The 14,239-nt window shown below is 46.1% G+C and overlaps 1 protein-coding gene across 1 annotated transcript in view; it reads right to left on the bottom strand.

Moving 5' to 3' along the window:
* Positions 1 to 19: 19 nt before the first annotated feature.
* The window catches only part of LOC118370857 (MAP kinase-activated protein kinase 5-like), a 55,403-nt gene continuing 41,183 nt past the window's right edge, over positions 20 to 14,239 (bottom strand). The window contains exon 14 of the mRNA XM_052461135.1: positions 20 to 886. Coding sequence (XP_052317095.1) covers positions 837 to 886 — 50 coding nt within the window. The 3' untranslated portion in view covers positions 20 to 836. The remainder of the gene's footprint in view (positions 887 to 14,239) is intronic.

The raw sequence follows: 14,239 nt of genomic DNA, 5'->3' as shown, positions 1-14,239 counted from the left end.
GACCCAGGGACCCCCATCATACATTAGCAAAAACATTTTTATTAAATTTGTCTTATCAGGTGAATGATAATGGAAAGGAGAAGTCATCAACATTTTTTAAATGAGATTTGGTAAATAGTTATTATTTAGACTTTCCAGCATTATGATTGGAAGAGGAAGTGTGAAAGGTAACTGTAAGCACATGTTCGCTAAGAGCAACTGTTTAGCTGGTTAAACAAAGGTTAGCCGTACTTAATGTCCAAGCTAAGAAAGCCTACCGACAGCAAGTGGCACTTGCTGCACTGGTAACCTATTATCAGGTGCTTTTTCAAAGCTCTAGTGAGTCATATTTGGCTCCAGTGTGGGTAATTGGCTCCAGTGTGGGTAATTGGCTCCAGTGAGGGCAATTGGCTCCAGTGAGGGCAATTGGCTCCAGTGAGGGCAATTGGCTCAATATTAGAAAGAGGGTATTCTCTTCTCTACCATATATAACGTCATTCAATATTTGTTTATTCTGTTGCTAGTGATATTAATCAACCTTAGGGGGAGGAAAAATACACTTATACTGAACAAAAATATAAATGCAAAAATTTAATTGATTTTACTGTGTTCATAATTCATAAGGCCCTAATCTATGGATTTGACATGACTGGGCAGGAATGCAGCCATGGGTGGGCCTGGGAGGATATAGGCCCATCCACTGGGGAGTCAGGCCCACCCAATCAGAATGGGTTTCTCCCCACAAAAGGGCGTTATTACACAGAAATACTATTCCGTTTCATCAGCTGTCCGGGTGGCTGGTCTCAGACGATCCCACAGGTGAAGAAGCCGGATGTGGAGGTTCTGGGCTGGCGTGGTTACACATGGTCTACGGTTGTGACGCCGGTTGCAAGTACCTCCAAATTATCTGAAACGATGTTGGCAATGGTAGAGAAATGAACATTCAATTATCTGGTAACAGCTCTGGTGGACACTCCTGCAGTCAGCATGCCAATTGCACCCTACCTAAACTTGAGGCATCTGTGGCATCTTGTTGTGTGACACAACTGCACATTTTAGTGGCCTTTTATTGTCCCCAGCACAAGGTGCACCTTTATAATGATCATGCTGTTTAATCAGCTTCTTCATATGCCACACCTGTCAGGTGGATGGATTCTTGGCTAAGGAGAAATGCTCCCTAACAGGGAGCGAAATAAGCTTTCTGTGCGTATGAAATATTTATTTTAATTTCAGCTCATGAAAGGTCTCATTTATATTTTTGGTCAGTGTACACACACACACAGAGTGGCCAAAACTTTAGGAACAACTATTTAATATTGACTTGCATCCCCTTTTGCCCTCAGAACAGCCTCAATTCATCAGGGCATGGATTCTACAAAGTGTTGAAAGCGTTCCACAGGGATGCTGGCCTGTGTTGACTCCAATGCTTCCCACAGTTGTCAAGTTGGCTGGATGTCCTTTGGGTGGTGGACCATTCTTGATACACACGGGAAACTGTTGAGAGAGTGAAAAACCCAGTAGCATTGCAGTTCTTCACACTCAAACCAGTGCGCTGGGCACATACTACTATACCCCATTCAATGGCACTTAAATATTTTGTCTTGCCCATTCACCCTCTTAATGGAACACACACAATCCATGTCTCAGGGCTTAAACATCCTCCTTTAACCTGTCTCTTCCCCTTCATCTAAACTGATTTGAAGTGGATATAACAAGTGACATCAATAAGGGATTATAGCTTTCACCTGGTCAGTCTGTCATGGAATGAGCAGGTGTTCCTAATGTTTTGTGCACTCAGTAGGTATGTAGGAAGGAAATGGGGATACCTAGTCAGTTGTACTACTGAATGCCTTCAACTGAAGTGTGTGTGTGTGTGTGTGTGTGTGTGTGTGTATATGTATATATACACATACACACATTGCTCAAAAAAAATAAAGGGAACACTAAAATAACACATCCTAGATCTGAATGAATGAAATATTCTTATTAAATATTTTTTTCTTTACATAGTTGAATGTGTTGAAAACAAAATCACACAAATTATCAATGGTAATCAAATTTATCAACCCATGGAGGTCTGGATTTGGAGTCGCACTCAAAATGAAAGTGGAAAACCACACTACAGGCTGATCCAACTTTGATGTAATGTCCTTAAAACAAGTCAAAATGAGGCTCAGTAGTGTGTGTGGCATCCACGTGCCTGTATGACCTCCCTACAACGCCTGGGCATGCTCCTGATGAGGTGGCGGATGGTCTCCTGAGGGATCTCCTCCCAGACCTGGACTAAAGCATCCGCCAACTCCTGGACAGTCTGTGGTGCAACGTGGCGTTGGTGGATGGAGCAAGACATGATGTCCCAGATGTGCTTGGATTTGGATTCAGGTCTGGGTAACGGGCGGGCCAGTCCATAGCATCAATGCCTTCCTTTTGCAGGAACTGCTGACACACTCCAGCTACATGAGGTCTAGCATTGTCTTGCATTAGGAGGAACCCAGGGCCAACCGCACCAGCATATGGTCTCACAAGGGGTCTGAGGATCTCATCTCGGTACCTAATGGCAGTCAGGCTACCTCTGGCGAGCACATGGAGGGCTGTGCGGCCCCCCAAAGAAATGCCACCCCACACTATGACTGACCCACCGCCAAACCGGTCATGCTGGAGGATGTTGCAGGCAGCAGAACGTTCTCCACGGCGTCTCCAGACTCTGTCACGTCTGTCACATGTGCTCAGTGTGAACCTGCTTTCATCTGTGAAGAGCACAGGGCGCCAGTGGCGAATTTGCCAATCTTTGTGTTCTCTGGCAAATGCCAAACGTCCTGCACGGTGTTGGGCTGTAAGCACAACCCTCACCTGTGGACGTCGGGCCCTCATACCACCTTCATGGAGTCTGTTTCTGACCGTTTGAGCAGACACATGCACATTTGTGGCCTGCTGGAGGTAATTTTGCAGGGCTCTGGCAGTGCTCCTCCTTGCGCAAAGGCGGAGATAGCGGTCCTGCTGCTACGGCCTCCTCCACATATCCTGATGTACTGGCCTGTCTCCTGGTTGCTCCTCCATGCTCTGGACACTACGCTGACAGACACAGCAAACCTTCTTGCCACATCTCGTATTGATGTGCCACATCTCGTATTGATGTGCCATCCTGGATGAGCTGCACTACCTGAGCCACTTGTGTGGGTTGTAGACTCCGTCTCATGCTACCATTAGAGTGAACGCACTGCCAGCATTAAAAGGTGACCAAAACATCAATGAAAATAGTCTGGGTAGCCATTTGATTAGATGTTCAGGAGAATTATGGCTTGGGAGTAGAAGCTTCTTAGAAGATTATTGGACCTAGACTTGGTGCTCTGGTACTGCTTGCTGTGGGGTAGCAGAGAGAACAGTCTTTGACATGGGTGGCTGGAGTCCTTGACATTTTTTTTAGGGCCTTCCTCTGAAACCGCCTGGTGTAGGAGGTCCTGGATGGCAAGAAACTTGGCCCCAGTGATGTACTGGGCCATACGCACTACCCTATGTAGAGCCTTGCAGTTGGAGGCCGAGCATTTGCCGTACCAGGCAGTGAAGCAACCAGTCAGGATCCTCTCGATGGTGCAGCTGTAGAACCTTTTGAGGATCTGAGGACCCATGCCAAATCTTTTCAGTCTATGGAGGGGGGATAGGTTTTGTCGTGCCCTCTTCACGGCTGTCTTGGTGTGCTTGAACCATGTTAGTTTGTTGGTGATGTGAACACCAAGGACCTTGAAGCTCTCAACCTTCTCCACTACAGCCTCGTCGATGAGAATGTGGGGGTGCTCGGTTCTCTTTTTCCTATAGTCTACAGTCATCTCCTTTGTCTTGATCACTTTGAGGGAGAGGTTGTTGTCCTGGTACCACACGGCCAGGTCTCAGACCTCCTCCCTATAGGCTGTCTTGTTGTTGTCGGTGATCAGGCCTACCACTGTTGTGTCATCAGCAAACTTAATTATGGTGTTGGCCGTGCAGTCATGAGTGAACAGGGAGTACAGGAGGGGACCGAGCACACACATCTGAGGGGCCCCTGTGTTGTTACATACCCTTACACCTGGATCCAGTTACAGAGGGAGGTGTTTAGTCCCAGGGTCTGAAGCTTATTGATTAGCTTTGAGGGCACTATGGTGTTGAATGCTGAGCTGTAGTCAATGAATAGCATTCTCACATAGTTGTTCCTTTTGTCCAGGTGGGAAAGGGCAGTGTGGAGTGCAATAGAGAATGAGATTGCATCATCTGTGGATCTGTTAGGGCGGTATGCAAATTGGATTGGGTCTAGGATTTCTGGGATAATGGTATTGTGAGCCATGACCAGCCTTTCAAAGCACTTCATGGCTACGGACGTGAGTGCTACGGGTCAGCAACGAAAACATGCGGCCTCTCCTTCACTGCAGCCGAGGTGAGTAAGACATTTAAACGTGTTAACCCTCGCAGGGCTGCAGGCCCAGACGGCATCCCCAGCCGCGCCCTCAGAGCATGCGCAGACCAGCTGGCCGGTGTGTTTACGGACATATTCAATCAATCCCTATACCAGTCTGCTGTTCCCACATGTTTCAAGAGGGCCACCATTGTTCCTGTTCCCAAGAAAGCTAAGGTAACTGAGCTAAACGACTACCGCCCCGTAGCACTCACTTCCGTCATCATGAAGTGCTTTGAGAGACTAGTCAAGGACCATATCACCTCCACCCTACCTGACACCCTAGACCCACTCCAATTTGCTTACCGCCCAAATAGGTCCACAGACGACGCAATCTCAACCACACTGCACACTGCCCTAAACCACCTGGACAAGAGGAATACCTATGTGAGAATGCTGTTCATCGACTACAGCTCGGCATCCAACACCATAGTACCCTCCAAGCTCGTCATCAAGCTCGAGACCCTGGGTCTCGACCCCGCCCTGTGCAACTGGGTACTGGACTTCCTGACGGGCCGCCCCCAGGTGGTGAGGGTAGGCAACAACATCTCCTCCCCGCTGATCCTCAACACGGGGGCCCCACAAGGGTGCGTTCTGAGCCCTCTCCTGTACTCCCTGTTCACCCACGACTGCGTGGCCACGCACGCTCCAACTCAATCATCAAGTTTGCGGACGACACAACAGTGGTAGGCTTGATTACCAACAACGACGAGACGGCCTACAGAGAGGAGGTGAGGGCCCTCGGAGTGTGGTGTCAGGAAAATAACCTCACACTCAACGTCAACAAAACTAAGGAGATGATTGTGGACTTCAGGAAACAGCAGAGGGAACACCCCCCTATCCACATCGATGGAACAGTAGTGGAGAGGGTAGCAAGTTTTAAGTTCCTCGGCATACACATCACAGACAAACTGAATTGGTCCACTCACACTGACAGCGTCGTGAAGAAGGCGCAGCAGCGCCTCTTCAACCTCAGGAGGCTGAAGAAATTCGGCTTGTCACCAAAAGCACTCACAAACTTCTACAGATGCACAATCGAGAGCATCCTGGCAGGCTGTATCACCGCCTGGTACGGCAACTGCTCTGCCCTCAACCGTAAGGCTCTCCAGAGGGTAGTGAGGTCTGCACAACGCATCACCGGGGGAAAACTACCTGCCCTCCAGGACACCTACACCACCCGATGTTACAGGAAGGCCATAAAGATCATCAAGGACATCAACCACCCGAGCCACTGCCTGTTCACCCCGCTATCATCCAGAAGGCGAGGTCAGTACAGGTGCATCAAAGCTGGGACCGAGAGACTGAAAAACAGCTTCTATCTCAAGGCCATCAGACTGTTAAACAGCCACCATTAACATTGAGTGGCTGCTGCCAACACACTGTCATTGACACGGACCCAACTCCAGCCACTTTAATAATGGGAAATGATGTAAATATATCACTAGCCACTTTAAACAATGCTACCTTATATAATGTTACTTACCCTACATTATTCATCTCATATGCATACGTATATACTGTACTCTATATCATCGACTGCATCCTTATGTAATACATGTATCACTAGCCACTTTAACTATGCCACTGTGTTTACTTTGTCTACATACTCATCTCATATGTATATACTGTACTCGATACCATCTACTGTATGCTGCCCTGTACCATCACTCATTCATATATCCTTATGTACATATTCTTTATCCCCTTACACTGTGTATAAGACAGTAGTTTTGGAATTGTTAGTTAGATTACTTGTTGGTTATCACTGCATTGTCGGAACTAGAAGCACAAGCATTTCGCTACACTCGCATTAACATCTGCTAACCATGTGTATGTGACAAATAAAATTTGATTTGATTTGAGTTGTCATTTAAGCAGGTTACATTAGTATTCTTTGGCACAGGGACTATGGTGGTCTGCTTAAAACATGTTGGTATCGCAGACTCAGACAAGGAAAGGTTAAAAATGTCAGCGAAGACACTTGCCAGTTGGTCAGCGCATGCTTGAAGTACACGTTCTCATAATCCATCTGGCCCTGCGGTCTTGTGAATGTTGACCTGTTTAAAGGTCCTACTCACATCAGCTGCGGAGAGTGTGATCACACAGTCTTCCGGAACAGCTGGTGCTCTCATCCGTGTTTCAGTGTTATTTGCCTCGAAGCAGGCATAGAAGCAGTTTCTCGTCTGGTAGGCTTGTGTCACTGGGCAGCTCTCGGCTGTGCTTCCCTTTGTGTAGTCTGCAATGGTTTGCAGGCCCTGCCACATCCGATGAGCGTCAGAGACGGTGTAGTACTACTCGATCTTAGTCCTGTATTGACACTTTGCCTGTTTGATGGTTTGTCAGAGGGCATAGCGGGATTTCTTATAAGCTTCCGGGTTAGAGTCCCGCTCCTTGAAAGCGGAAGTTCTAACCTTTAGCTCAGTGTGGATGTTGCCTGTAATCCAGGGCTTCTGGTTGGGATATGTACGAGTGGCGCAACGGTCTAAGGCACTGCATCTTAGTGCAAGAGGCATCACTGCAGTCCCTGGTTCAAATCCAGGCTGCATCACATCTGGCCATGATTGGGAGTCCCATAAGGCGGTGCACAATTGGCCCAGCATCGCCTGGGTTTGGCCGTCATTGTAAATAAGAATTTGTTCTTAACTACTTGCCTAGTTAAATAAATGTTAAATAAAAAAGTGGGTACGGTCACTGTGGGGACGATGTCATTGATACACTTATTGATGAAGCCAATGACTGATTAGGTGTACTCCTTAATGCCATTGGAGGAATCCTGGAACATATTCCAGTCACTGCTAGCAAAACAGTCCTGTAGCTTAGCATCTGCTTCATCTGACCACTTTTTTTATTGATCGAGTCACTGGTGCTTCCTGCTTTAATTTTTGCTTGTAAGCAGGAATCAGAAGGATAGAATTATCATCAGATTTGTCAAATGGAGAGCGAGGGAGATCTTTGTATGCGTCTCTGTGTGTGGAGTAAAGTATTATTTTTTTCCCCTGTTTGCACATTTAACATGCTGATAGAAATTTAATGAGACGGATTTAAGTTTCCCTGCATTAACGTCCCCGGCTACTAGGAGCGCCACCTCTGGGTGAGTGTTTTCCTGTTTGCTTATGGCGGAATACAGCTCATTCAGTGTGGTCTTAGTGCCAGCATCAGTCTGTGGTGGTATGTAGACAGCTATGAGAAATACAGATAAACTCTCTTGGTAGATAGTGTGGTCTACAGCGTATCATGAGATACTCTACCTCACGCGAGCAAAACCCTGAGACTTCCTAAGATATCATGCACCAGCTGTCATTTACAAAAATACATAGTCCTCCTACGCTTGTTTTACCAGACGCCGCCATTCTGTCCGATACAGCGTATAACCAGCCAGCTGTATGTTGATAGTGTCGTCGTTCAGCCACGACTCTGTGAAGCATAAGATATTACAGTTTTGAATGTCCCGTTGGTAGTTTAATCTTCCGCATAGGTCATACATTTTATTTTCCAAAGATTACACGTTTGCTAGCAGAATGGAAGGAAGTGGGGGTTTATTAGGTCGCCTACAAATTCTCAGAAGGCAGACCGCCCTCTGGCCTCTTTCTCTGCCTTTTCTTCACACAAATGACAGGGATCTGGGCCTGTTCCCAGGAAAGCAGTATATCATTCACGTCAGACTCGTTAAAGTAAAAAAAGGATTCTGCCAGTCCATGGTGAGTAATCGCAGTTCTGATGCCCAGAAGTTATTTTCGGTCATAAGGGACGGTAGCGGCAACATTGTGTACAAAATAAGTAAAATAATAAGTTATAAACAACACAAAGAAATAGCAGAGGTAGTTCCCTTTGAATCCATTTTCCCATTCACTGTTGGTGGGGCTCATAACATGCATGATACCTTCAGAATTAGCAGAGAGCCCACATTTGATGTATATTATTCCAAACAATGTCTTAAAATGAACTAAATTCAAAAGGGTATCTTTTTAGATATTTGTAATGTAATAAATGAACATGAAAATGTGTATTTCAGGATCTAGACATACTCCATATGTTAGAGCACACCAAAGAGTATAATGACACCCAGATGTCTGTTTTGTGTACAGTTCACGGATCATAGACCTATCCATGCCTCCTGTAAGACCCTAAGATGGGCATTTTCATCCTGATCCCCCCCAAAAAAAGAAAATTGTGATACAAATGTAAACAACAAGACAAATGTCCCCCCCCAATGAAGTTATGTGAGAATTGGCAGAATAATCTGAGGCATCCATAATTTTTTATGCCTACGCTGGTGTGGAATTTCCAATGTAGAGATGACTGATCAGATATGGGTGAGAATGTCAGACGGCACTCATTGCTGTAGTTATAATCTGGATGTTCTATAGAAGCTCTTCAATGGCAGAGATTTTATCCAGTGGGGCGTTAAGTATGTGTTGAGGCTAATGATGTTTAGAACATAAAGGTCTGGATGAGGCCTCTGGGAAGGCTTCATTAGCGGAGCACGGCAGAGCAGACGGCCACCAGGTGTTGAAGGTAGGTGCATTAGCACAGTAGCGATTGTAGGTTAATGCTAAAGCAATGATCATTAAGGTGACGGTGTGGAGGTTAATTTGCAAGCTAATGTCCATTAGAGAAGGGCTTCCAGGGGGAAGTGGAGGTGGAGCTGCTGCTACTCTGTCAGCTTGAATAATGAGATGCTCTACTTTCTAGAGAGAGGGCAGTGAGACTGGCTACATCAGCAATGGGAGACAGTGTGTGTGTTCGGTTGCATGGACATGTGTACGTCAGTTTATTTGTCATAAGCACAGAAGTATACACAGTACAATGCAATGTTTGTGTGTGTACCTGTCGTGCATGTTTGTGTGCTTGCAGAAGGAGTGTGGAGCACTGCTTAGGGCACTTGGGCCGTAGTACAAGGTCCCCAAACGTGACAAGCTGTGTACATGGAATCAGTGTTAAATGAAGACAAATCTACTGCTAAGTACTGTAGTAACAACCATGGCAACTAGACTGTCAGGACAGTATTTAGTCTTATCTGACAATTACACCAACTAGACTGAATCAGGACAGTATTTAGTCTTATCTGACAATTACACGGGGCAAGGTGATGCAATTCCACTGATTCTCTGAGCAAATGGAAAATGTCAAGCCTAAATTCCATCCATCTGTACTCAGAGAGTCCTCTTTTGATCTGTGCCAAGGCTGCCCCTCTCTGATATCCGGAAGGATTATTCTCCAAATCTCTCTCAAATCCCTAATCTCATTTATCTCCACGGCACACCAAAGGTGTTCTCGCTGTGTGTGTGTGTCAGTCAGTCTCCCACTACTTGCGTCCAATTTACGTCTCAAACAAAGAACAGTAGCACAGTACTGATGCAGCACCACATCGCTTTCACAACATTCTAGGATCATGTTATCTTCAATCTTCAATGCTACCCTAAATGATGGACAGAATAGAATCCATTGAACATCTACAATCTAGATGTTGCTCTGAGCTGCTGTTCACTCTCCTGTCTCTCCCAGGTGTACCATATGTTCCTCTCTCTGCTTTGTTGTTCAGACAGTAACACTGTGACAGTGGAAGTGTTAGCAGGCTAATGAGCTTAGCTCTGTCTCCCACCTGAGGCGCTGAACCATACTGGGCTGATCAGAGCTGATTGAGCTGCGGGTATCTGACAGAAACACCTGGCTGGCTCTGTACACCTCTGTCTTCCTCCCATCGTCCTCTTCCAGCCCTGCTTCCACACCTCCCCACGCTGCACACGGCTGATAGCACAACTCAGCCCTGTCAACACGCAGGATAATCAGGAGCCGGGGATTCTGGGTAAGCCGTGATAATCCCTCAGATGGAATATGGAAAGCATCAGTTATTCAATGGGATACAGATAAAGGTAGAGGAAAAGTGTGTGTGTGTGTTGGGTGCTGGTTGTGTGTGTGTGGCGTTTGTTTCGGTGCTGGTTTTGTGAAGGGAGTGTGTGTGGTGTGTTTGTGTATAATATGTCTGCCAGCTGTGTGTATGTGCATGTGAAATTGACAATTTATTTCAGGGAAAGAAAAAAAGATGTATTCAGAGCCCTCCAAATCCCAGAGAAGGTACTACTGCTCGACACCCTTCCACAGTAACTTCCTATTAATATTAAGTCAATCCCCAAAAGCCTAATTTAGTCAAATGCAAAAGAGGATTCACATTTCACATTCTCATCTTAATTAACAGCTGTGGATACTGTACCACTAAAGCACCTCTGTAAGACAAATCTCATGAGCCATATAAAATCCTATCTTAATTTGCTGCTTTGTAGACTAATAATGATGCCATATACTGTGTGTGAATGTCGTGTTAATGGCAGTCTATAAATGTCTGAGGAAAGCAGAGCGTCAGATGGAGAGAAGAAATAACGCTAGTTTGAAACCTTAACCTTTTTCCTCTCATCTCTCAATCTTCCTCTCTCTCTCTGTCTTTCTATGTTCTCTTCCTCCTCTCATTTCTTCACTACTGAGGCGATTAGTGTAATCAGCTGGCTGTGAGAATGATGCCGTTATTAACTGGTCTACTGTCAGGAGGCTTTCTGGAGCAGTGGATGATTGTGGGAGCAGGCAGGGATTGTGTAGCTTCATTTCAGATAAGTGGCTAATCACTAAATTACTAATTGCCCCTTTACAGTCTAAGAGGGAGGCAAAGAAATCCATTTTTATTCCATGTCTCTTTGCTACAGAGGTAATATACAGAGAATATAACCTACAGACATGGAGCACACAAACCTCATCCCCCTAAATACCTGTCCCTCTCTATGTCCCTCTTCTCACTCACTGCTACTCTTCATGAGTTTCTGATGTGTAGACTACTTTCATCAATGACAAAGCCCCGACAGAGCTCATCAATCAGTGTTCAGAGTCAATGAGCTTAAATGAAGTTGCTAGACGGGCAATCTGATATATTGATTTCTGCTACACACACACACACACACACACACACACACACACACACACACACACAGTGAGTAGCATAAACATAAATCCAATGACATTCACACGATATAGGACTGTGCAGATAGATACTTATCGCTTCCCACATCAGACTTGAGAATCAATGTTTCATCAACATAAAACACCCTTGACAAGAGATGAAAGGTTGAAACTTTTGATTGAGCCCAAAAGACATGAAAACCCTGCCGTCTCTCCGATAATCTCTCAACTCTGTGTTTAGCCTTGGCGTTCTCCCGCGCGACACCAACTCATAGTCATCTAAATTATGTGAAACCTTGGTTAATTATGCTTGGGGAAATAATCTCCAACAGCTATGGAGCCTGAGCCCAGCAGACCCTCCCCAGGGCCCAAATTTCGAGGGTTTTAATCGGTAAAATACGTGCGCGCGACGTCGCTAATCTCAAAGTAATCTCACACTTTTATTTTTATTTATTTTATGGGATTTCACACAGCCACAGATCAGATCTGATTTGCGTAATCCTCTGATTCTGATAAAACAAACGTTTGTCCTTCTGTTAAAATAAATGTCATCTCCCTCTATGAAATATTCAAAAAATTCCCCATGATTCTACCTCTGAGGTGATATTAGTGTAGGTGAACCAGACATCTGTTTGTTACACCGCAAGTTATCATCCTGATGATATTATGATAATCAAATGTATTAACTACATTAATTGTAACTAGTCAGTGAAAATATCTGTATATTTATGTGTGTGTGTTTGCACTACAGGAGTGCATCTGTGTCTGCGTGCATCTCTGCATATGGATGTCTCTCCGATGAAACTCTTGCGGCTCTTCCACTGACCTCCATTTTCCGCTTAGTGAGTTTAGTGAAATCCTTGGTGTGGAGAAGCGGTGATAAACTGGGGAGGAGAGAGGGAGGGGAGGGCAGCCCGGAGGCGGGTAGGAGGAGGGGGCACGCTCTGCTGACTCCATCACTCCTGGAGAGGGTGAGTTAAGGTGGAGACAGACCCTGGGCCTGCCTCATTATCATCTGCCATCTCTCTCCATCCCCCCTTCTCTCTCCATCCCCCCTTCTCTATATCCTCCCTCCCAGTCCACTCGCTCGGTCTCATCTCTTGTCTCTCCATCTCTCTCTCACACACTGCTGCCAGATTAGAGCTGGTGAATCGATGCTGCCTCTGCCCTCACTAAATGCTCTACAAGCTCCATTGGCGTTTCAATGGCTACTGCCCTCTCTGCTACTGCCCTCTCTAACAATCACTCAATCAACCTCCCTGTCTTCCTAATGACTCAGTCATTTTCTCTTTCCATCTCGCTCTTTGTGATGTACGCTACCGTTCAAATGTTTGGGGTCACTTAGAAATGTTATGGTTGTGAAAGAAAATCTAATTGATCTGAAATACAGTGTAGACACTGTTAATGTTGTAAATGACTATTGTTGCTGGAAACAGCAGATATTTTTATGGAATATCTACATAGGCGTACAGAGGCTCATTATCAGCAACCATCCATTTTTAGGGCCTACATCTGATACCAGCTGGTATAGAGGCCCTGGATGGCAGGAAGCTTGGCCCCAGTGATGTATTGGGCCATGCGCACTATCCTCTATAGCCCCTTGCGGTCGAAGGCCGAGCAGTGACCGTACCAGACGGTCCTCAAATCCTTTTTGAGGATCTGAGGACACATGCAAAATCTCTTCAGTCTCCTGAGGGGGAATAGGTGTTGTCATGCCCTCTTCACAACTGTCTTGGTGTGTTTGGATCATAATAGTTTGTTGGTGATGTGGGCAGCAAGGAACTTGAAGCTCTCAACCTGCTCCACTACAGCCCCGTCGATGAGAATGGGGGCGTGCTCTGCCCTCCTTTTCCTGTAGTCCACGATCATCTCATTTGCCTTGATCATGTTGAGGGAGAGATTGTTATCCTGGCACCACTGCCAGGTCTCTGACCTCCCTATAGGCTGTCTCATCATTGTCAGTGATCAGGCTGTTGTCGTCGACAAACTGAATGATGGTGTTGGAGACGTGCTTGGCCATGCAGTCATGGGTGAACAGGGAGTACAAGAGGGGACTGAGCACACACCCTTGAGGGGCCCCCTGTGTTGAGGATCAGCGTGGCAGATGTGTTGTTACATACCCTTACACATGGGGGCGGCCCGTCAGGAAGTCCAGGATCCAGAGGGAGGTGTTTAGTCCCAGGGTCCTTAGCTTAGTGATGAGCTTTGAGGGCACTATGGTGTTGAACGCTGAGCAAGTCAATGAATGTAGTTAATGAATAGCATTCTCACATAGGTGTTCCTTTTGTCCAGGTGGGAAAGGGCAGTGTGGAGTGCAATAGAGATGGCGTCATCTGTGGATCTGTTGGGGCGGTATGCAAATTGGAGTGGGTCTAGGGTTTCTGGGATAATGGTGTTGATGTGAGCCATTACCAGCCTTTTAAAGCACTTCATAGATACAGATGTGTGTGCTGTGGGTCTGTAGTCATTTAGGCAGGTTACTTTGGTGTTCTTGGGCTAGGGACTATGCTGGTCTGCTTGAAACATATAGGTATTACAAACTCGGTCAGGGACAGGCTGAGAATGTCTGAAGACACTTGCCAGTTGGTTAGCGCATGCTCGGAGAACACGTCCTGGTAATGTGTCTGGCTTATGAATGTTGACCTGTTTTAAAAGGTCTTATTCACATCGGCTACGGAGAGCGTGATCACACAGTCGTCCAGAACAGCTGGTGCTCTCATGCATGCTTCTGTGTTGCTTGCCTCGAAGCGTGCATAGAAGTCATTTACCTCCTCTGGTAGGCCCATGTCATTGGGCAGCTCACGGCTGTTCTTTCCTTTGTAGTCTGTAATAGTTTGCAAACCCTGCCACATCCGACGAGCATCGGAGCCGGTGTAGTATGATTCAATCTTA

Source organism: Oncorhynchus keta, chromosome 14, assembly GCF_023373465.1.
Source record: "Oncorhynchus keta strain PuntledgeMale-10-30-2019 chromosome 14, Oket_V2, whole genome shotgun sequence".
NCBI lineage: Eukaryota > Metazoa > Chordata > Actinopteri > Salmoniformes > Salmonidae > Oncorhynchus > Oncorhynchus keta.
This window is presented reverse-complemented; position numbering and strand designations above follow the sequence as displayed.